Source organism: Phoca vitulina, unplaced genomic scaffold (genome assembly GCF_004348235.1).
Source record: "Phoca vitulina isolate PV1807 unplaced genomic scaffold, GSC_HSeal_1.0 scaffold3, whole genome shotgun sequence".
Lineage (NCBI taxonomy): Eukaryota > Metazoa > Chordata > Mammalia > Carnivora > Phocidae > Phoca > Phoca vitulina.
This window is the reverse complement of record NW_022589706.1, coordinates 68,292,644-68,316,470: the sequence shown is the minus strand read 5'-3', so window position 1 is coordinate 68,316,470 and position 23,827 is coordinate 68,292,644. Positions and strand designations below refer to the sequence as shown.

Genomic DNA, 23,827 nt, shown 5'->3' with positions numbered 1-23,827 from the left:
ATAAATATTTGCTGGAAGTCCATCTTAGTATGTAAAAAAAAAAAAAAAGTGGTGAGAGTTGAAGCTTGGGCATCTGTAAGCCATACTAATGAGATTGGAATTTATAATGAAGGTAGTAGAGAATACTGAAAGGTTTTTAAATATGTCGGTGATCAAGATTAGGTTGATGTGCTAGCACAACTTGTGGGCAATACGAAGAATGGATTAGAGGAGGTCAAACTTAAGAGATAAAACAGGAGACAAGCATTTGTAAGGAAACAGACTAGAATAATCCTCTAGCAGCAGTTCTGAGAATTCAGCTGGGAGAACCCTGCTTTATTTGGGAAAATGCTCTGCTAAACCATTTTTGAGGGCCTTTGGGCCTGTGGGCCAACTGACACCTAGCCCTGACAGTAGCCTGATGATCTGCTTTGTATGAATTAAAGAAAGGGAAAGAACAAATGGGTCAGAATTAGAAGACTGTGGCCATAAGAAAGAAATGGAAGGAAAAAAAAAAAAGAAAGAAAGAAATGGAAGAAAGTCCGGAAGAGAGAGCAAATGGGACTCTTGAATACACTACATTCTCTCTCCCCTGGTGTATTTTCAACTGCCGTGCTCTTAACTGCAATAGATGATTATTCCCTGTGACTCCAAGATCTAAAATGAAATCAACCTTCATCATGAAAGTTTTCATTTGATGGAAAATTTTTGTGAAGTGAGATAAGAAATGCAAAACTGAAAGAGACCTTGAGTTCTGAATCAAAGTTGGCGCTGGGAGAAAAAACAAACATGGCACTAATGTACACTGGAGACAGAGAAAGGAACTCAAAAACTAACTGTGTCACACAGAGTTGGGGGAAAATAATGCTGGCCTGAATAAAGGCTGAAACAGGAACTGTGGAGAGAAAGGTGTAGAATTTAAAATAGCTGAAAAGTACAATCAATTAAAGCTAGTGACACTGGGTTTCAAATTTTGTAGTCTGCACGATTAGTGTCCTTCACCAAGAAAAAAAATAAATAGGACAAGAACAAATCAAGAGGCAGGAAGAATAAGGTTAATCTTGAATCTATTAAATATAAAGCATATAACTGATAGCAGAAGAAATTGCTAGCGGACTGTTAAATACACATATGTGTACATCATGAGAGAGGCCTGAGCTGGAGGTAGAAACTTTGGAGTCAATATTTCTAAGTGATGGTTGAAGTTGACCTCTCAGCTTCACAGTGTGACAAAAATGTAGAATATGATATAAAAATGTAATTCTTAGTAGCAAAAATCTCTTCATCACAGGTAGTATATCTTATATGTAAGGATAATGGAGATCATAGTAAGTACGGGTAGGGAAAAATATGAACATATAAATGCATAAATAAGCACAAAAACAATAAACTATGCTTATATTTCATGTACACAAATAGATAAGTACTGTAGGTAGTAGCACTAAAGACAATAAATATTTTTTTCTTTGCAAATAATAAGACAATGTAAAATCAAACATGATTCTGTTAAGTAGCCCAATCAGAACTGGGGGCTATTCTGGGTCCTTTAAATAGAGGAGATCTGTCTGAAGTCACAGATACACAGGTTAATATGACACCCCATGGGTCTCTTAGATTCCTATTTCTCTTATCTAATATATTTTTTTGGATCTAAGACACCATTTAAGACACGTTTTATGTGCCCCTGTAAAAGAAAAGCAAAATTAGTGTCAATCTAAGACATAATGGTAAAAATATCTTCTTTATGAATACATCATCAGAGATAATAAAATTCACAATAATGTGAATCTTCAAGTCAATGAAATACGTTACTAAAAAGAACCACTTGGTGAAATTGGTGATAACCTCCATTCCATTTTCCTTAGAATATTTTTTACTATTATTTTCTCCCAATAATATATATTTGAATAATTTTCTGATCTATGAATACTGTAATTGAGGGAGCAGACCCAAGTTACTATTAATGCTAAGATATCCTCCCCAAAAAAGCCCAGATCTTTCAGTATCTACGAGCAATATTTAATGAGCACACAAATTCTTATAAGAAGACAATAAAATAGTCTGTTCAAAATAATGCAATAGATGTTAAGAAAGAAAAAAAGAAGAAGAAGAATGTAGCAGGAGGGGAAGAATGAAGGGGGGGAAGTCGGAGGGGGAGAAGAACCATGAGAGATGATGGACTCTGAAAAACAAACTGAGGGTTCTAGAGGGGAGGGGGGTGGGAGGATGGGTTAGCCTGGTGATGGGTATTGAGGAGGGCACGTTCTGCATGGAGCACTGGGTGTTATGCACAAACAATGAATCATGGAACACTATATCTAAAACTAATGATGTAATGTATGGGGATTAACATAACAATAAAAAAATTAAAAAAAAAATAGTCTGTTCAGGTCTCTTAGTCATCCTTAAATATAGACAAATTTAAAATGATAAGCTGGTTTAATCCATCACTCAGATAATGTTCTTATATATTCTGTCATTTTAGGATGTTGAGAGCAGGTTGTACTTGTAAGAAAGTTTTAAAATATTTTAGTTTGGGAAAGATTGCCCCTTCCTATCTGGTTGAGCCTTAGGCCAAAGACACTTTTGTCCTCTTACCCAAAATATCCTGCCTAAAAACAAAGGTATCAGAAAATTAGGTAGTTTAACGGAGATGGAATCAATTTTTTTGTTTAATCTGGGCACTCTTGACTCCTGGCCAAGAGTGGACAACAAACCCAGATCAGAATCTTTCTTTTACTGTTTCTGTTGCAGAGTTCAGATGTGTCATCTCTAGAATCTTAAGTGATGTTACACTCTGCTGCTCCATCAAATGATCCAGCAAAGAAAAAGTCATCCAGCAGAAAAAAAAAAAAAAAACAAAACAGGAAAATCTAACTTTCATGGATGATGAGAGGATGACTTGATATGTGATTGTGACATCTCAAAACAATCATGAAAATCTGGATTGATCATGCCTCCAGTTAAAAATGGTCTACCCTTCTGTTTCCCTCAGTGGGGAGATTGAGACCCCAAATAGGTGACTGCCTATATGAACATCATTATACTATTTAGTTGTCTTTATCGGAATAACTTAGCTATTCCAAATAATGTTACTCTTCATTACAGGGATTTCCCAAAAGGCCCATCAATTCTTCAGTAGAAACCATCAACAGACAGATGATGCCCTAAGAATCATTAAACCTTTCACCTTAAAATCCTTGTCATGCTGCTTCTACCAATTCTACACTCCTAAACTATTATGTCATGAGTTTTACCCAATCCCAATCAAATCCCTAAATTGAAAGATTTGCCTTAAACCAAATTTAAAAACCTCAATAAATCCTAATCTGTTCTTCCCATTCCAAAAAACAATCAATGTTCAGTGGAGGTGGCATTTTCCCCTCACCTCAGTGAGGAATAAATTGAGCAAAGTCTTGTCAAATGATTGGGGAGCCAGCATGTGAAACTAATATTACACTATCACTCAAATCTACTAATTATTTAGACAAATCTTGGTCTTACTTAAGTCATCCAAGCAAACTAAGATGTCTGCTTTTGGAAAAGGTGGTCCTCATAAGAATAAGAAATCCCCAATGCCACTGTAAACTTTTGGAAATTTTGATTAATAAGATGGGAATCAGAATAATAAATAAAAGGGGCATGATGCTATAGAATACCTGATAAAATGATGCTATTAAAATTTTATATCCAACAAATAGAAACTCTCTAATTGTTTTTAGACTGTACAATCACAATTTAATCTTTTGTAATAGTGTAAACGTTCATTATTACTTCTCTCTTTTCTGCCTCAGGCATTTTAGAAAATTATGTTTCATGTCAGTGGTTATTTTTCTTGTTGGTGAACAATTTTAAGTACATAAATATTCTACTTCTTCAGAAGAAAGACCAGCATTTGCTTTCTTAATTACTTGTTCGTTTGACAGAGACAGCTGATGTTGTTGGCGTTATTCAAGCAATTGTATGGAGATGTCACTACATAATTGTAAGAGGCCATGAAATTTTATATTGAGACACATATTTTCTTTCTAATTGCTACAGAAAAACCATGCTGAATGAAAGAAATATTTTCCTTTGACTGTATCCTCTAATGAACTTGCGCCACTGCGTGCCCTTTTGCACTGCAGAAGGCAGTTTATAACAGTATGAAATGCTACAATAGTAGATTACAAGTAAATTCTATGACTTCATTAAAATTGTTGTCATTTAGTATTAAATTAGGTCAGAATGTGTAAAGATTTTTCAGCTATAGTTGATTAGATTTTGAAAACTGTTCCATCTAAAAGCCTCTTTGTAGCTCAAGCAATCCTGAAGTATAGGAAAGTGTGACAGGCAAAACAGCCAGAGGCACTTTTAAATCCACAAAGACAAATGATTTACTCTGTTGGCAGCTATAATAAGAAATAAAATAATTAATTGCAATTGTGTGTATGGAGCTAGTCAACTTCTTATCAACAGGCCTGTTTCTACGACAAACTAACTTAATGACCTTGAACAAGACCTTTAAAACTCTGAACATTCATGGGAAGCAGAAGCAGAAGGGGCTCTACTTCTTAAGATCTAATATGCTCTTCCAGCTGGGGCCATTCTTCTGACATTTAAGTACCCCATTTAACACAGTGAACTGAAAATGGAAAATGAGGCACCCAGGTAGATGTTGTTGAAAAATGAGAATTGAAAACTGTCCGATTAATGAATTAATCAATTGGCTGATTAATGAACTGGTCAGCCAAAAACAACAAGTAAACAAAAACTATTAAATTATTGAATAGCTGAACTAATAAAACTATAGCTATCCTGAAAATAAGGATTACTGCTAATTGAATAGTCTTTGTTTATGGTATATCATGATCCCTATACCCTATCGATAGACCATAAATTATTACTTTTTAATGAGGACAATTAGCAAACCTTTTCACACAACTCTCTTTATATCTAGTTAGTCATTTGCAAGAACTTGGGGAAGGAATATGGGGAAAAATTACATAAAATGTATTATAAAATATATTCAAATTTTTAGAATATGGAATCCTTATGAAATTATATTTCCGGATAGTAAAAAGTTTATGAAGAACTGAGGAATTTTTCCTCTTAACATTTTAAAGGTTAAAAAGAAACAATTCAGATAGACAAAGTTCCAAAGTCAGTTATATAGTTGTCCATCTTATCAGAGTATGCAGAATATACATTTTTTCTTAACAATTCAGGGCTATAATGTTAATTATTAAAAATGCAATGAAATAATAGATTGCTATATAGTTAGGCCTTATGACCTACTGAAACAGAGATGTCTGTTCTTACATTTAATGAACCCACACTGTTATGTTTTATGACTGTCTACTTTTGAAAGCTCTTTGCTTTTTCTCTTGCTTTTTGGCTAGTAATCCTTATTTTTCACCACATTCAGCATGTTTGGTTGAAGCAATACTTTCTCCTCTTCTAAGACATTACTATGATTTTCAGCAGCTTTGGAAAATATGTGACTGAATATACTAAAATTCTATGTAAAATTAGAAGCAGCAAAGTCTAGAAACATAGTGAAAAGAACCTGTCATTTAACGTTAAGATCTGGATTAATATTGGCTGCGTGAACTTCAGTAAGTTTTTAAGTACAGAGTATTAGCTTCTTCCATTGTACTTGGGATATATTAACACCTCTTTCAGAGTGTTATTGTGATAATTTGACGAGATAACATATTTGAAATCCCTTGTAAACTGTAAAGCTGAATACAAATGTATGACCGGGATACTATCATCATTATCAGAACAAGATTGCCATCTAATGGTCACTAAGCAGATAACAGGTACTCTAACCTCTTTAAAGCAGAAATGAAAAGCACAATAGCACCAGCTGATGAAACCCATGCATGAAATGACAACTGTCAAAATTGCATCCTCACTACAGTACTACCCCAACAGTGTACTTCAAGAAAACATTTCACACCTTCATTATAACTTCTCTTTCTGAAAACTAAACATCATTGAGAGCCTTATAGAGCGAAAAGAGTAGGTAGGCATCAAGTCACAACAGTATAATTTAAACCCTCGTTCTGTCACTTACTAGTTCTGTCACCCTGGATCAAAAACAATCCTCTTCTGGGTCTCCATTCCTTCATCTATGAAGTGAAAATAGTAATACTGTCCAGAGAATTGTTAGGATTGAAAGTATGACGCAGAGAGTTTATAAATTACAGCTTAAAAACAGAGCAAAACAAGCAGCAGCTAAGTGCCTAAACCAACGCTTGACACAACAATGCTGCTTCAGTAAATACATATAAGTTAATTTCAGTTTCTTGCATGAAGTTAAAGGCAAATCTATATAAGTGATGCCCATAACTAGAAATTTTTTACAAGATGGGGGCACAGTAGGAGGACCCTAGGGTCATCTTGTCCCATGAACACAACTAGGTAACTATGAAATCATCCTAAATACCCCAGAAATCAATCTCAAGACTGACAGAACAAACTCCACAACTAAAGGGAGAAAAGAGGCCACATTGAAGTAGGTAGGAAGTGCAGAGATATGCTTCAGGGGAGAAACAGAGTGTGGATGCTGCTGAGGGGAGGGAGCCCGGGTCAGGAGAAGGGTGAGAGAAAGAGTAACAGACAGGGGAATGCACAAGGAGATTATTTCCCCAAAGCCATTGGCTTGGAAAATGAGAGGGGCTGAGTTTCATGAGTTCTTGCAACCAGCAAGACTTAAAGTGTGGAGTTTTAAGGTCAGCAGGCTTGGCTGGATGAGAAGTGGTGGGTGGTGTGGGGGGTGGTGAGTGCTCTGATCCTGGAGAGAAGGCCGGCAGAAAACCCAGGGCAGACAGTGAAGAATGCCTGGAGCATACAGGTGAGAGATTATTCACTCTACTCAGGGGATGTCCATGAGAGGCAGCAGTTCACTGAGATGCCTCTCTGGGAACAAAGGAGCTAGCCAGCACCATTTTCCTCCCCCCACCCTTCAGCATAAACACAGAGCCACCCAAGGGAAGCAGTGCAGCACCAACACTGAATGCCTGACTTGCTTGCACCAAGCCCCAGCTCCCTGTGCTCTCAAGGCATTGCCCTTCTGAGTCACGCTTGCCTTAGTCCCAGAGTGATGGGCCCCTTCCCCAGAAGACTAACACAAACCTCTGCACATACCTTGTCTCTGACCAGAGAGTTCTGCAGGGCCTCAGTTCTGGTGGAATTGGTATCAGGTCTCATTTCACAAGCAGATCAGAGCACACCTAGTTTAATCTCGCTACATTCAGGCAAGAGAACAAACACTGCCCACAGCAGGCAGGGAGAGCCTCTACAAAAAAGCAGCTTGAAGGACAGAGCAGCCAAAACAGAAAAGCAGAGTGCATGCAGCACAGACTGGAGACCCTCCCTGAAGTGCCAGGCCCTGGGCACTACATGACCTCTTCTTCACAAGGCCATTACTTTCAGGAGCAGGAGACATAACTGGCTTTTGTAACCCAGAGAAGGTTGAGAGACAAAATGCCAAGATGGAGGAACTTATCCCCAGTGAAAGAACAAGATGAGGCCACCGCCAGAGATCTAAGCAAGACAGATATAAGTAGCATGCCTGATGGAGAATTTAAGGCAACAATCATAAGGATATTCACTGGGCTTAACAGAATAGAAGACATCATGGAGACCTTTACCACAGAAATGAAAGATTTAAAAAGAATCAATCAGAGATGAAGAATGTAATAAACGAGATTGGAAACAGGTTTGATGCAATGAACACAAGGCTAGAATTCTGAAGCAGAGGAATGAATTCATTACATACAAGACAAAATAATGGAAAATACTAAAGCTGAAGAAAAGAGAGAAACAAGAATTATGCAACATGAGAACAGACTTAGGGAACTCAGTGATTCCTTCATTTTATAGGAGTCCCAGGAGAAAAAGCAAGAGAAAAGGGAGCAGAAACATTACTTGGAGAAGTAATAGCTGAAAAATTCCCTAACCTGGAGAAGGTTCAAAACAGACATCCAGACCCAGGTGGCACAGAGAACTACCATCAAAATCAACAAAAGCAGGCCAAGATCAAAACATATTGTAAATAAATTTGCAAAATATAGGGTGCCTGGGTGGCTCAGTTGGTTAAGTGACTGCCTTCGGCTCAGGTCCAGGGATCGAGTCCTGCATCAGGCTCCTTGCTCAGCGGGGAGTCTGCTTCTCCCTCTGACCCTACCCTCTCTTGTGCTCTCTCTCTCTCTCTCAAATAAAATAAAATCTTTAAAAAAAATTGCAAAATATAGTGATAAAAAATCTTAAGAGCAGCAAGACAAAAGAAGTCCTTAACTTACAAGGAAAAACCCACAAGGCTAGCTGGAGATTTCTCAACAGCAACCTGGCAAGCCAGAAGGGAGTTCCATAATATATATTCAAAGTGCTGAATAGGAAAAATCGGCAGCCAAGAATACTCTATCCAGCAAGGCTATCATTCAGAATAGAAGGAGAAACAGTTTCCCAGACAAACAAAAACTAAAGAAGTTTATGACCACTAAACCAACCCTGCAAGAAATATTAAAGGGGACTCTTTGAGTGGAAAGGAGAGACCAAAAGTGACAAAGACAAGAAAGGATCAGAGAAAATCTTCAGAAACAATGACAAAACAAGTAATAAAATGGCAATAAATACGTATCTATCAATAATTACTTTGAATGCAAATAGACTAAGTGCTCCAATCAAAAGACATAGGGTGTCAGAATGGATTTAAAAAAACAAACAAACAAACAAAAAACAAGACCCATCTCTATACTATCTACAACAGACTCATTTCAGACCTAAAGACACCTGCAGATTGAAAGTGAGAGGGTGGAGAAATCTTTATCATGCAAATGGATGTCAAAAGGAAGCCAGAGTGGCCATACTTACATTGAACAAACTAGACTTTTTTGTTCTTATATTGTTTTTATCCTGCTTTGGTATCAGGGTAATAATAGCCTCATAGAATGATTCTGAATATGTTCCCTCTATTCTATTATTTGAATGGTTTTGATAAAAGATTGTCATTAATTATTTTTTTAAATGTTTGGTAGAATTCATCAATGAAACCATATAGTCTTGGGCTTTTCTGTGCTGGGAGATTTTTGATTCCTAACTCAACTTGCATTCTTGTTACTGGGCTAAGAAGATTTCTTATTTCTTGGATTCAAGATTCAAGATTGAATCTCAGTGACTTGTGCATTTTTAGGAATTATCTGGTATTTTTTTCTACGTTATCTGATTTATTAGTATATAATTATTCGTACTAATCTCTTATCACACTATGTATTTCTATGGTATCTGTTGTACTGTTTTCTCTTCCATTTCTCATTTTGGCTTTTGAGCAGTCTAGCTTTTTTTTCTTAGTTAATGTAGTTAAAGCATTGCCAATTTTGTTTGTTTATTTTTTTTTATTTTTCGAAAAACTTGGTCATTACTTTCAATGTTATGTTATTGTTTATTCTGGTCTCTATTTTATTTATTTCTGATTTTTCTTTGTTATTTCCTTCCTCTACTAAATTTCAGATAAATTTCTTCTTTTTCTAGTTCCTGTGGTGTAATGTTGTTTAACTTTTTTTTCTTAATACAAGCATTTATAGCATAAATTTCACTCTAACATCTACTTTTGCCGCATCCCTTAGATTTAAGAATATTATGTTTTCTTTTGTTGTTGTTTTGAGACTTATTATGATTTTTCGTTTGATTTATTTGGTCCATTGCTTGTGAAGCAGTGTGTTGTTTAATATTTACATATTAAATATTTAATATTTACATTGTAGAAAAAATGTGATATATCCATAAGATGGAATACTAATAAGATCATAAAGAAGTAATGAAGTACTGATATATATATATATGTATATATATGTTACATATATATGCTACAACATGAATAAGCCTTGAAAACATTATACTCAACAGAGTATAATGTTACAACATGAATAAGCCTTGAAACATTATACTCAACAAAGGAAGACCATCACAGAAGACCAATATTGTATCATTCTGTTGATATAAAATGTCCAGAAGAGGCAAATCTTTACAGATAGAAAGTGGCTTAGTGATTGCTTGGGGTTGGAAGTGTGGTGAATGATGAGTCACTGCTAATGGGTACAGCACCTTTTCGGCATGACAAAAATGTTCTAACCTTACATCGTGATGATATAGGCACAACACTGCAAATATATTAAAAACCACTGAACTGCATAACTTAAATGTGTGAATTGTATGGTATGTGAACTATATCTCAGTATTTTTTTTTTATTTTCAAAAAGAAGTGATCAACTACAATGGGAAAGAAATTAAAAAAAAACTCAAATATTTTTTGGGAATGCTAAAAAAAAAAAAAAAAGAAAAAGAAAGAGCCAGTTTTAAACAAAAGCTTTTGTGTACTTGTGTTTTTAAACTGTATATGAATTAATTTTATTAGTCAAAAGAATCAAAATTATTAACACCGGGGCACATGGGTGGCTCAGTCATTAAGCGTCTGCCTTCAGCTCAGGTCATGATCCCAGGGTCCTGGGAACGAGCCCTGCATCAGGCTCCCTGCTCAGCCGGGAGGCTGCTTCTACCTCTCGTTCTGTCACTCACCCTACTTGTGCTCTTTCTTGCTTGCACTCTCTCTCTCTCTCTCAAATAAATAAAATCTTTAAAAAAAATTAGTCACACAGAGCCTTCAGAGTCAGAAAAAATTGGGGTCCAGATGAGACAGCTACCTGCCTGTAGTACTTTATCACTCAAAATTTCAATTTTCTCAAATGTGGAAGAATTATTTACCTCATTGAATTGGCACACAGACTCAATAAATGTTATTTATTATTCTTTTATTATTTTATTTAATACTATAATTGTATAAGTTTGGAAATACATGATAACCACAAAATTAATTGCATGTGTTGTGGCATTCTGCACTTAAAATTTGAGAAATACTTTACTTGAAAATATAGTTGAGATCTACCACTAATAGAGACTGGAAAAAATCACCAAAATCAGAAAGATTGGGTTCCTATTAATCTTCAGGAACATCACATTTTATCATGTGTATTGTAAAAAACAGTATTAGTTATAGTTACTAAAAAATATTATATGCCAGACATGATATAGACATTCTACTACACTTTAATTTACTATTCCTCATAACAAACTTATGAGGTAGATACTTTTATTGCCCCCATTTTCAGGTGAAAAAAGGAAAACTGAGATTAAATAATTTTTTCAGGTTTATACAGCTTGGTTGGTAGCTGAGATCTGTCTAACTCCAGAGTCCAGATTTGTAGCTACTATGTTATACTTCCAAAATTAAGTGTCACATATTTCTCAGCTTTATATAATCACACTGAAGATAGCTTACACATATTTTTTCTGACCCAGACATATCAAAGCTTGTAAAAACTTATAGTTAATTTTTATAATTTTCCCTGTGTGAATGTTGTTGCAATTTGTACATTACCATTCATATTAGCAAAGCCACTAGGGTTTCATCTCAGCTCTGCTGTGCTATTATCCATTAAAAATTAATAACAAAAATTACCTCCTTAATTAATAGGCACAGGAGGAGTTCCTAACTCACTGTAGAATTTTATATTGCTTGTTCATCAAACTCAAAATTATTTAGCAACTACCTAATTAATTCCTGATTGATATCATTGGGCCATTACTTCTCCATTTGCATCTGGACATATACCAAGAGATACTGCCCTAGGTGTTTTTATATATAACGTCCGAAATAACTAACAAAAACAACATAAAATTTCTTCACCCAATCATCCAAATGACCACTGTATTGTTTTTATCAAACAGTAATAAATAAGGAAAATATATTTTCAATTGAGTAACTCATTTGCAAATTATAAAGACCAAATTTGTATAATACAAAGTAACAACCTGGTTTTCTCTCTGAACATTAATGATTTGGGTTAATAAGTTTTAAAATATTTAACATGGGAAATTTATTATTTCTCTTACAATTACTATTTGAGATATGTTGTGGTATTTGAGACACATGACTAATATCTGGGAAAAAAATGTTTCCATGTATTTAAATGCATTGGTTTTAACACAAAGAAATGTACCACCTGTTATAAGCAAAGTGCCTTAATTAATTTTTGAATAATTAGTACTAACAAAACATTACTTTTTTAAAAAAATTATTTATTTATTTTAGAAAGAGAGAGAGAGCATGTGTGCATGAGCAGTGAAGGAGGAGCAGAGGGAGAGGGAGAGGAAAAGAGAATCTTCAGCAGACTCTCTGCTAAGCGTGGAGCCTGAAGCAGGGCTCAATCTCAAGACCCTAAGATCATTACCTGAGCCGAAATCAAGAGTCCGAGGCTTAACTGACTGAGCCACCCAGGCGCCCCTAACAAAACATCACTTAAAATAAAGCATATTTTAAAACAATATATAATCATGATGAAGCATTAAGAAATTAAGGACTATAAAAAAATACCAATGATTGGACAAACTATGACTAGGAATTTAAGATGTCAAGAGAAGTAACCAACTTGTACTGGGCTCCTATTTTATTCTAGGCAACTGTGAAAGACACTTTGCATATAAATATGTCTCCTACATAGATAGGATGATATTCTGAAATAGTTTTATTGTCATTTTACAAACGAAAAAAAAGTGCTTTAAAAAAATTGGGTCATTTGCCCAAGGTCACTGTGGTACAGCTGGAATGTTAACTTGGATATGTCTATCTCCAAAGTGCCTACTCCCTTTTGATATTAATTTGTCATTTCTTTATTTAGAATGGATCTTATGATGTAATTTCCTCTCAGAGAGTTATTGTGAGCATTAACTTGAGAGAGCTTAGGAAAAGAGCATAGCTCATCACAGGCTATAGCTTTCCTTTCCATCAACTTGGATTTCCACTACTACTTGGTAAAACTGATGCACAACCAACTCCTAGTAGCCAAGAAAAGAATTGGGAAAATGACATTTTAATGAATATGTTCCAAGCAGGTAACACCAAAATGTGTTTTAGCTTTATTTAATTAATTATCATGCTTCAATGTCAAATTAGTCAGGTGCATGTTTCACATCATTATTTGAAGATAATACTGCAAACAGTCTAAATAGAAGTGTGCCCTTATTCTAGTTTACCGTGGAAAAGAATAGCTAAAGATTAAATGTTCTGAAAGAAAATCTCAAATTCTTATTCTTATTTCTTTATCAAACACTATGCACTGTCCAATATTTAACTGGCATTATGATAACAACTATTTGTAGAAAAGTTATCTTATTTAGTCACATAAGCATAACATTTTGCAAACAGTTCATTTTGGAGGACTCATCAGGAAGTAACATTGCTTAACATTAGATATTCTATTGGGCTTTATGGCAATTACCTTAAAGTAAGGTGAGGAAAATGATTGACAACATCTACTTCAACTATTTTCAATGCTAAAATTACTGAGGAATGTTAATATGTATAAGGAACTGAATTTTATTTTTGGATTAAGCAAGATCCTCATAAAATTCCTAGCTTTTGCTATACTGATGTCACCATTTAGAACTGTTTCTCCTGAATTGGTAGCGTGATGCCACCAGCTTGTACTAAAAGGAGTTGCTGAAGAAATTGCTTTTTGATATCAATCATTTATATCTTATATAAAGACATGTGAGCAAAATATATTTCAGTTCTTAGTGACAAAAATTCACTATTTAATAAAATGCATTGACTGGCTAACTGAATGATTGATAGCATATATTTTTAATCATGCAACTGGTTGTGTTTCCTTCTTCACATATGTTAGGAAAGCATTCCAAGTAACACTTCTATTCACTATAGTGATACTATATACGTTTTGTGTGCCAACCTCACTTGTATTTTCATCTTATTTTTCATATCTTCTTTTATCATTATTCTATTTTCCTCAAATGATTATTACTTTGCAAGATGCTTAAATGAATAGAAAAAAATCCTCCACACAAACATGTAAAACCACATAAAGAAAAATAAGGAAAAATATATTGCTGGTATTTTTCTTCTGACAGACTGTACAGTTCATAACATGTATTTCACTGTAAGGAAAAATTTTTTTTAAGATTTTTATTTATTTGAGAGACAGCGAGTGAGCACAAGTGGGTGGGGGGGCAGGGGCAAAGGGAGAGGGAGAAGCAGACTCCCTGCTGAGCAGGGAGCCTGATGCAATGCGGGGCTCCATCCCAGAACCCTGGGATCATTACCTGAGCTAATGGCAGAAGCTTAACTGATTGAGCCACCCAGGCGCCCCTTAAGGAAAATTTTAAGGTCCTTAATTTGAGTCTTAGAGATATTAAATGCTAGTAAATTTTGTTGGTACCTTCTTTTTTCCCCAAAAATACTATTGAGGTATATCTAAAGAACGTCACTGCTAAAATCTTGCATGATTCAATTTGTGGCAAAAACAACACCATACAATGAATAAGAGAGTAAAGAGAAATATAAAAAGTGAGAAGAGTCACAAATATATTTTTTAATTTATTAAGGTATAAAAGATAGCATCTCATATTTTTTTAATCAAAACTGTGTTTGGTCATGTATGCATTATAAATGATTTATTAAGTAAGAAGCAATAAATAGAATATTTTACCACAGGGGAAATGAATGTCTTGCATTAAACAAATTGATAATCCTGTATTTGAAACACGATGCATATTAATTATTTATTGAAAATATTATCCAGAAAAGTCATTTAAGCATTTATTCAAGAAAAATATGATTAAAGACATCTGGAAGGCTTATCCATAGGATTTTTAATCTAAAAGCTTAGCTTTTATATTAGAATTTGCAAAGATAAAATTAGCTAATGTCAAGACCAAAAGTAAATTATTCAGAATAGTTGCTTTTATTTTTTTGTCCCCAAGGCAAGTCTCCTTTTGAGAACTCACTTTGAATTCATATACCTTTCCCTCATTGAAATTGTCCTTTCTTACTTTCATTAATAATAATAATAATAATAATAATATCCATTTACTGTACCATAAAACAGATATTCATTTGTACTATTATTTGTACTACCTCTCCCTTTAGAAAAGGAGAGTGTTAATTTAGGACTCCATAGATACATTTATATATTAAAAGGATTTGTGGAACTTTACTCAAATTGTCCACTGCACTGGTCAAAAACAAACTTTAAAACCTAACTGTAAACGTACAATTCCCCTTTAAGATGAAAATACAGATAGCAAAGAATTTTAAAAAAGCATATTAAAAGATTTCCAAAATTGTTATGACCACAATAATCAACAGCTATCTTTGCCAAGGTAGGTATGGTCATAAGTGCAAAATTTTCAACAACATGATGAAATACCTAGATACACATCCAATTGTGCAAGTAGGTGGGCATTTCTATGACAAACACCTTGAGCCACACAACTCAAATTGTTTTTTTTCTGCTTTGTTTGTGCTATTCTGATATTTTAATTGCCTAGTTGATATACTTTAGCTCATATCCCTTATACTGCAAGTAGTACATAACTAACAATGATGTATATTATATGAATATTAACTATGTACACTTATGCATTCTATTTCCATTAGCATGTCTCTTCATATGTTAAATGACTCAAAATGAGTAATGTCCAATGTATACATGTTGAAAGAAATGCGAGGAAATTTTTTTTAATTTCATAGTTTCAAACACTGTATAGTAAAATAGATCTCCTAATTAAAGGTCTTTGATTTTTCTATAGAAAAAAATAGAATGACTGAACTTTACTAATTTTTGTTTTATTTTTAATCCATTTTTATTCACTACATACATGGCCAAAGATTTCTAGCTATGTTTTAAATAAAAGCACATTAACAGAGAACAATTGAGCATCTACTATATGTAAATGACTATGGTAAAAAGGACAGGAGAAATTCTACACTTTCTATACATTAGGTTATTTCTTCAGTCTTTGCAAATTTAACCATTAATAATTATATGTTAAACTAAATAAAATTTATAAACGTCACAAATGACAATTACTAGAAATATATGACTAAATATTCTCAAAACAAAAATATTTCTGTGGGCTTTTATAAAAATCACCTTGGCCATTATATTAAGCCTTACTGTAAACTGCTATAAATCTTTGCCTTAATAAGACTCTAGAAACAAAAATTGAAATGTTTTGCCCTAACAAACTTTTTTTAAACCCTCAAATGATTTTTAATTAGTAATGTAAGTAATAGAATTTAATGGTATCATTATTTTAGTTTTCAGACTTTTGAAAATCACTTCTATTTAAATCATTTTAAAATGGTTAGCATTAATGAGCTTTTTATCAATATCAATTATCAATAATGAGCTTCTTATATTTTGAGAAGACCTTTAATTATGTTGCTTAATAAAAATATAAATTTCAGGGCGCCTGGGTGGCTCAGTTGGTTAAGCGACTGCCTTCGGCTCAGGTCATGATCCTGGAGTGCCGGGATCGAGTCCCGCATCGGGCTCCCTGCTCGGCAGGGGGTCTGCTTCTCCTTCTGACCCTCCCCCCTCTCATGTGCTCTCTCTCATTCTCTCTCTCTCAAATAAATAAATAAAATATTTAAAAAAAAATAAAAAATAAATAAATAAATAAAAATATAAATTTCATAAAACCTATTCAACCAGAAATTCTTCTTTCTGAGCTTGTGACTTTTTTCAAACCCTATAATGTGTCATCCAAAGTGAAACAGGTTTTCAAAAGACATTTTATTAGGTAACATTAAACAAACCCAAGTCACTCTAAAGAATATTTCATTTATCAGAATTGTACTTCAGGTAGGCAAAGTGAGATCATTTACCTCATGAAAAATTTGGTTAACTCAGTTGATTCAAGAGGTATTCCAGTTTTGGCTTCAACCAAGCTACCTATATCCTGAAGTAGACTCAGGAGATTTACAGTTTTTAGTATATCATCTTTTTTCCTTACAATAAACTAATGAAGTACATAGCACCCATTACTTTATAAAAAATGAAATTAAAGTTTAAAAATGCTTGGTTTTGTTCCCAAGCAAATAAATTGAGCTAAGTCTAAATTTATATCTTTAAGTCACCCTTTGCTCTTCATCATGATTGCCTACCAAACATAACTGAGATTGCTACATTATAATTCTTTAAATTATTACCTGGTTTTATTTTTCATTGTGAATATCTTTAAAAATGCAAAAACCAGAAAATATTACAATTAATGAATGAACCTTTCACCCCAAACACTTAGTGCTCAGCTTTGAAAATTTTCAACAACTTTCCAATTTTGTTTCATCCATTCCCTCTTCCATACTTGTTGGTAAAGTAAATCTCATATATCATATTGTTTCAACCACAAGCCTCTCTCTAAAGTTTTCTTTAAAAAAACAAAACAAAAACATTCAATACCCAACAAAATAAATAATTCTGTAATAATTTAGTCATTTCTCAAATTTCTCTTATTGACCCAGAAATATATTTTTATAGTGTTTTAATTTTTTCAGTAAGTGTGCCAACAAAGATGTCACACTGCATTTGCCTCTTTTAATCTATAATACCCCTCCCCTCTTTATTATGCCAATTACTTGTTTAAGGAACCAGACTGTTACCCTGTAAAATTCCTCACATTCTTATTTGGTTGCTGGATTCCCTCTCTCCTCATCCCAGTATTTCCTGTAAAATCACAATTTAATCAAGAGAATTGAATAAATTTAAGTACTTGTAAGTAGGAGTGGTGGTGCTGTATCCTTCTCTGGGCATTGCATTAAGAGGGAAAAATGTCTAGTTGTTACAATTTTAGTGATGTCAGTGATTAGTGGATTTACGTATTGCCAGTCTAAACCAAAATTGCAAAATTCTCCATCAACAACACACCCTTACAGCCATGCCATGGCACATACAGACATCTTCATTATCCTTTTAATGACTGCTTAGTATACCATTGTATATTCAACAAATGTCCTGTTGAAGAACATCTGAGGTGTTTCCAATATTTTGTTATTACAAATATTTTGCAATGAATAGTTATTTGCATACATTATTTTGTATAGCTCCAGTATTTAGGATAAATTTCTAGACGTTGGATATTTGAATCTAAAGGTAAATGCATGTATAGCTTTGCTAAATATTGACAATTTCCCTCCAAAAGGGTGTACATTCTCACTATATGTAATTCTTCTAAGATAAATACACATGGATGACAAAATTGTATAATGTGAGAAAAAAATCTGCATTTTTAAAAGACTATCTGTCAAATCAACTGCAGCAAGAATGTTTTAAAAAATGATTGTCCTAAATTTGTATTCAACCAGAAAAAACTTTCAAGTAGCTTCTTTGGATATTAGCCTACAATATAGAGTAATAAAATATAAACACTGTAAAATATAAACACAGCCTTCTTTTGACAATTTTTAATGTGATATTACCTATAACATAAAAATACTGCATGAACAAAAAATCATTATAAAATATTGGAACTGGACATAACCTTAGAGATTATTTCTAATTCTTAAAAGTTAAAAATATGGACGCTAAAATCCAACAGGTTGATTTTTCTCAAATATATGCAGTAAGATGAAGATTTTTTTTTTTAAGATTTTCTTTATTTATTTGACGGAGAGAGAGACAGCGAGAGAGGGAACACAAGCAGGGGGAGTGTGAGAGGGAGAAGCAGGCTTCCCGCTGAGCAGGGAGCCCAATGCAGGGCTCGATCCCAGGATCCTGGGATCATGACCTGAGCCGGAGGCAGACGCCTAACAACCGAGCCACCAAGGGGCCCCAAGACCAATATTTTAAAGCTCCAGTTTAGTATTTTTTGAGAGAGAGAAGGAAATGGAGAGAAAGAGAGTGATGGGGGAGAGGCAGAGGGAGAAGGAGAGAGAATCTTAAGCAGGCTCCACACCCACCATGGAGCCCTATGCGAGGCTCGACCCCACGACCCTGAGATCATGACCAGAGCCAAAATCAAGAGTTGGACACTTAACCAACTGAGACACCCAGGCACCCTCATATTATTTCTACTTTAATTTGAAAATGACTGTTAAAGATGTACATATAAGAAAAAAAAAATAAGCAACAGCTTGTCTTTGTACCCAAATATCTAAATATGAATAAATACTTAATCCCTATAACCTATTTTAACAGGAGTAATTTTGGTATTTGAAGATATGACAATTTATGCTTTAATATAAATTTAAACTATTACAAATATAATGGGCTCCCTTCATTCATTCAACAAGAATTTACTTATCTCATACTATAACTATGTGTTTATGTGTTCACGAGTATGTGTTTGTGGTTGTTATTGGCAATTATTAATTTTGAGGTCAGCCTTTTTGCATCAACATTAACCTATGCGGCTATTACTGAAGCAGTTAAGATTTTTAAGAGTACACCTTGATATACAAAACCTCCACTTGGTTATATAAAATAAATGAAAAATGGCATTGTAATGGTTTTTTTCTTCCCTCAAAAAGAGAAATATTAACTTTTCCATTATGTGTTAAATTGCAATTTCCTTCTTTGAAATGCCTTTATAGGTTTTTTTTCCCTATTTTATAATTGTCTTCCAACTGGATTTATATTTCCATATTAGATTTTAAGATCACCAGAATCATGTGTCAATGGTACCTAGCTACAAACTGGAGATGGAAAAGACTGAATGCATCCTAAACAATATGAAGTTTATCAATGAAAGCTAAATGATTAGGATCAGAGTTGTATGATATCGTGCATTTATTTAACACTTACCCGAAGGATGAAGATTCTGTTCCTCCAAAAACTCTAGATCAAGCATTAGATCATCTTCATCCAGTTCACAAGATCCCAAATTATTCAAAACATCCTGAAGAAGAAGCAAAATCAATAGTTATAGACCAAACCACTGAGAAATTGAAGAAATATCGACATTCAGATGCCATGAAGCAAAAAAAGAACTCAAAATTAGAAATGAAAAGTTTTAGCTGAATCCCAGAAATTATTTGACCAGCCCATGGGCTTTAACATTATCTGTCTAATAAAATATTCCAAGAATTATTATAAAAATCTTAACTTCCACTAAAACTGCTAAAGAGGATATAAAGGTTTTTTCAAGTTTATAGAAGTCTGTGAACTGAAACTTTATTTTTTTATATTTATCTTTCAAATCTGACAACTTTCTTCTGACACATTTAATGAATTCTCAAACAAATTTTGTATACAGTGCCAACTGTTAGATATTAAGCGAAGATCCAGTTAACCATTTCCCAATTATTTGCTTAAGATTAGGAAGGATGAACAGAAGAAATAAGCATCAATTAGATTAAAAATTAATTATTGACTTTCATAATGCCATAAATTTCAGAGCTAGATTACATTTTTCCCTTCCCTTCCATTCCCTCCCCTTCCCTTTCCTTTCCCTTCCCTTCCCTTCCCTTCCCTTCCCTCCCCTCCCCTCCCCTTCCTTCTTTCAGAGAGCAAATAGCAAAATAAACCAGAGGGGTATACTGAGAAGTCTTGAGGGGAAACAGTGATGTGCAGAGGTAGGAATTCTTGAAGGAGGAATAAGGTCCTAATTTGTGTATTTGTGTATATAGATAGGTGGTAACTATATTAAGAAAAAGCAATAATTTAACATTTAGAAACTAGATTGAAATAACAAAAGTACAGTTTTGTACATGATGCTACATGTACATGATGCTGCATGTAGTAAATGACACTATATCTTAGACCACTTATCCTACTGATGTGAATGTTACCATAATTATTTATGTTTAAAGAACTAAATATTCATTTTAAAAAGCCCAGTGATATTGTCAAATGGAAACTGAACACCTTAGTTCTAGGAATTGAAAGTAAGGACACTGTGGGGAGGAAAGAAAGGACACTGTGACTTTTAAATAAATTATTCTCACTGTAAAAAAAATAGAATTAAACATTACTAAACTTTAAAATCATGTGGTATCTGTGAATAGAACACAACAGTTTCTAAGGTAAAAAATATCCCCAAGTCTAAGGGATTCTTTCTACTAATGAAAGTTACAAGTAGTCATTATCTCATTGTATTATATTACATTGTATCTGTATTAATTACAAGGTAACTAGTAATTTAAACTATAAAAAAAAATCAACTGTTTACTGGCAGTTTTATGATACACTGTGGCAGGAATAGCCTACTGAGAATAAGTTGCATATTTACATAGCATCAAACGATGTTATAAAATATAGGCAACAAAAGATAAGCTGCCATCCTCGAAAATGCAAAATAGAATATTAAAGCAAGAAAAGAAGCATAATTCAAGTTGAATATGGAAAAGAAAGAGTTTAGAAAAGGGAGGTTTGGTAAAGTCACTATTATTAGTGTCTATTAAGCACTATCCAAATGAGAGAATCTTAATCTGGAAGTCAAGAATACTTTGGTTAAAAAAAAAAAAAAAATGTTTTATAGTGAAAATGTACTACTTTATCCAGCTTCAGATTAGTCTAAGTAATTTTAGTCTTATATTTAGAATTTCATTGACCAATATTATATTCTTGTTTTCATCCAAAATTCGTATGTTGAAGTCCTAACCCCCAGTACCTTAGAATGTGACATGTCTGGAAAGAAGTCCTTTAAGGAAGAAATTATATTTAAATAAAGTTGCATGGGTGGGTCCCAATCCAATAATACTAATGTTCTTATAAGAAGAGGATACTAGGACACCGGCAACATGGACAGAGGGATAATGATGTGAGGACACAGCAAGCAGGCAGCCATTTGCAAGCCGAGGAGAGAGGATTCAGGAGAAATCAAATCTGCCTACACTGTGGTCTTGGACTTCCAGCTTCCAGAACTATAAGAAAATAAATTTCTATTGTGTAAGCCACCTACTCTGTGGTATTTTGTTATGTTAGCCCCAGCAAACTAATACGGTCAACAACATTTAGAAAGCAATGAAGGTTGGAACAAAGGAAGAAAGGAAATAAATGAGTACCTGGAAGATGACTATCACCTTTTTTTGTTATGCCCACTAAGGACATCTTTTTCATTGTAGGATTCTATGGTTTTCCTTCTTCTATTTGAAACCACCCTGCCCAATCCACCTTGCTATGGTATCAGAAGAAGGTACCAGGTTCTTACATGAGCCAAACCCCGTCTTTGGTAAATAATCCAAGATGGGCATCTTAACCAAATTTGCTGATCGCAACCCTTCTGCACAAATGAGACAAGTTTCTATTTGGTGATAGATATTACAAGATGTAAAATGACATCATCACAGAGGCCTTGGATTTCATTATATAGTTAAGACCAGTCTAAGTCTACTTGAAAAATAAAATGTCATAGTAGCAGGTCTTCTGGTTCCTGGTTCTAACAATTCCAGAGGTCCAAAGGCATTCATGATCTTTTCAAGGTTGAATTTTGAATTTTTACGTTAATACATCCAAAAAGGCTTGAAAAAATAAATTCAAAAAAAGATTTTTTTTTAACAAGGAAATATTTAAAAACCCTGCCACTGATATTCCTACATTTAATTTAAGAAAGTAACACCAAGAAATTGAACAAATTAAATTTGGAAAACTTACTGCATTGTTTCAATTTTATTCTCATTTTGCAGGTGACCCTTGACATTTGGATTAGGATGGGTCCACTGACCACCAATCTAGATGAATTGTTCTTAAATCTAATTCTAATTGTTTTGTTATCTTGCTTAAAAAGCACTTTCCTGTTAGTGTAGTGGAGTCTTTGAATCTGGTAAAACCTCATAGTAAAAGGAGAGAAGATGCAGCAACAAAGAAAATCAATATGAACTCATAAACCTAAAAATAATATCTTTTCCAGATCTCTCCTTAAAAGAGACCAGTAGCAGTAACAGTACTTTTGCCCTCAGCCAGCACGTATGGGCAATCCAGATACTTGCTGCCCAATATCCACCAATAAAAAAAGAACCAGAGCTCCTTGGGGAAAGGGGGAAAAAAGCAAGAAAACAAACAAACAAACAATGTTTCTGTGTCATCCTTCTGTTGCCAGAAAACAAGTTTCATCTTAAAAAAAAAAAAAAAAGAAAAGTCAGAGGCAGTTTTGAAAAGCTAAGGAAGCCTAAATGGCTTCTCCCTGGCTAATCTCTGATATATGAACACAAAAAAGAAAAAATATGGCTAGATTAAACAGCTTGAGTCTGTTGAAGGCTAAGAGTTCATAATACTCAAATAGAAATGTTGACATGAAGGATATGAAGAGGCACTCATACTGGGTGTCATTCGTAAGTGATGAATCACTAAATTCTACTATTGAAACTAGTATTACCATATGTTAACTAACGAATTTAAATAAAAACTTTAAACAAAAAAACAGAGGTGCTCATACAAAAAAAAAAACAAAACACATAGAGGGTAAAATTTCTTTAATTTCTATTGTTTTCCAATAAATAGTTAATATACTTTGTTTCTCTAACTATATGTATGTTTCTAATAAGATGACATATATTTCTTTCCATTTGTTTTAAGGAGAGACCTGTAAACATCAAAGTAGCAGCATCAAAAGTAATTCTGTACCAGGAATAGAAAATATTGATCCGCTCTGGTGGGTCACACATAATAACCAAATGGAAAAGGAGTCCAGCAGTTAATTAACACTAATGATCATACCCTGTATCTAACAGGGCACAACTGTGTGTTTCGAACATTTGATAAATTAGTGGAATATCTAGAAGTGGTAACTAAGCAGAAATAGTCTCTCATCTCCTAGAAGATAAAAAGTTAGATAGCTCTACATAATAAAGATGTAATAATGAAAGTGCATGAGTTTTTAATAATGTTCATACACCAGATCTATATATCACAATAACAGGGAAACTGTTTTGTAACACAAGCAATTTGGATTTAAAAAAATAAATCATTTTGTGAGGAAACACCAGTATTGCACAAAATTAAAAGCTAGGCTTGAACTTAAATAAATAAGCAAAGGCATAAGGGCATATAACAAGTAGATTTTAATT

At 33.8% G+C, this 23,827-nt stretch overlaps 1 protein-coding gene across 7 annotated transcripts in view; it reads right to left on the bottom strand.

The window, feature by feature from the left end:
- Positions 1-23,827, bottom strand: part of CCSER1 (coiled-coil serine rich protein 1) — a 1,349,277-nt gene that overhangs the window by 1,091,543 nt on the left and 233,907 nt on the right. For all 7 annotated transcript variants that reach the window (XM_032400829.1, XM_032400826.1, XM_032400831.1 and 4 more), the window contains one exon: positions 19,626-19,719. In XM_032400829.1, coding sequence (XP_032256720.1) covers positions 19,626-19,719 — 94 coding nt within the window. The remainder of the gene's footprint in view (positions 1-19,625; positions 19,720-23,827) is intronic.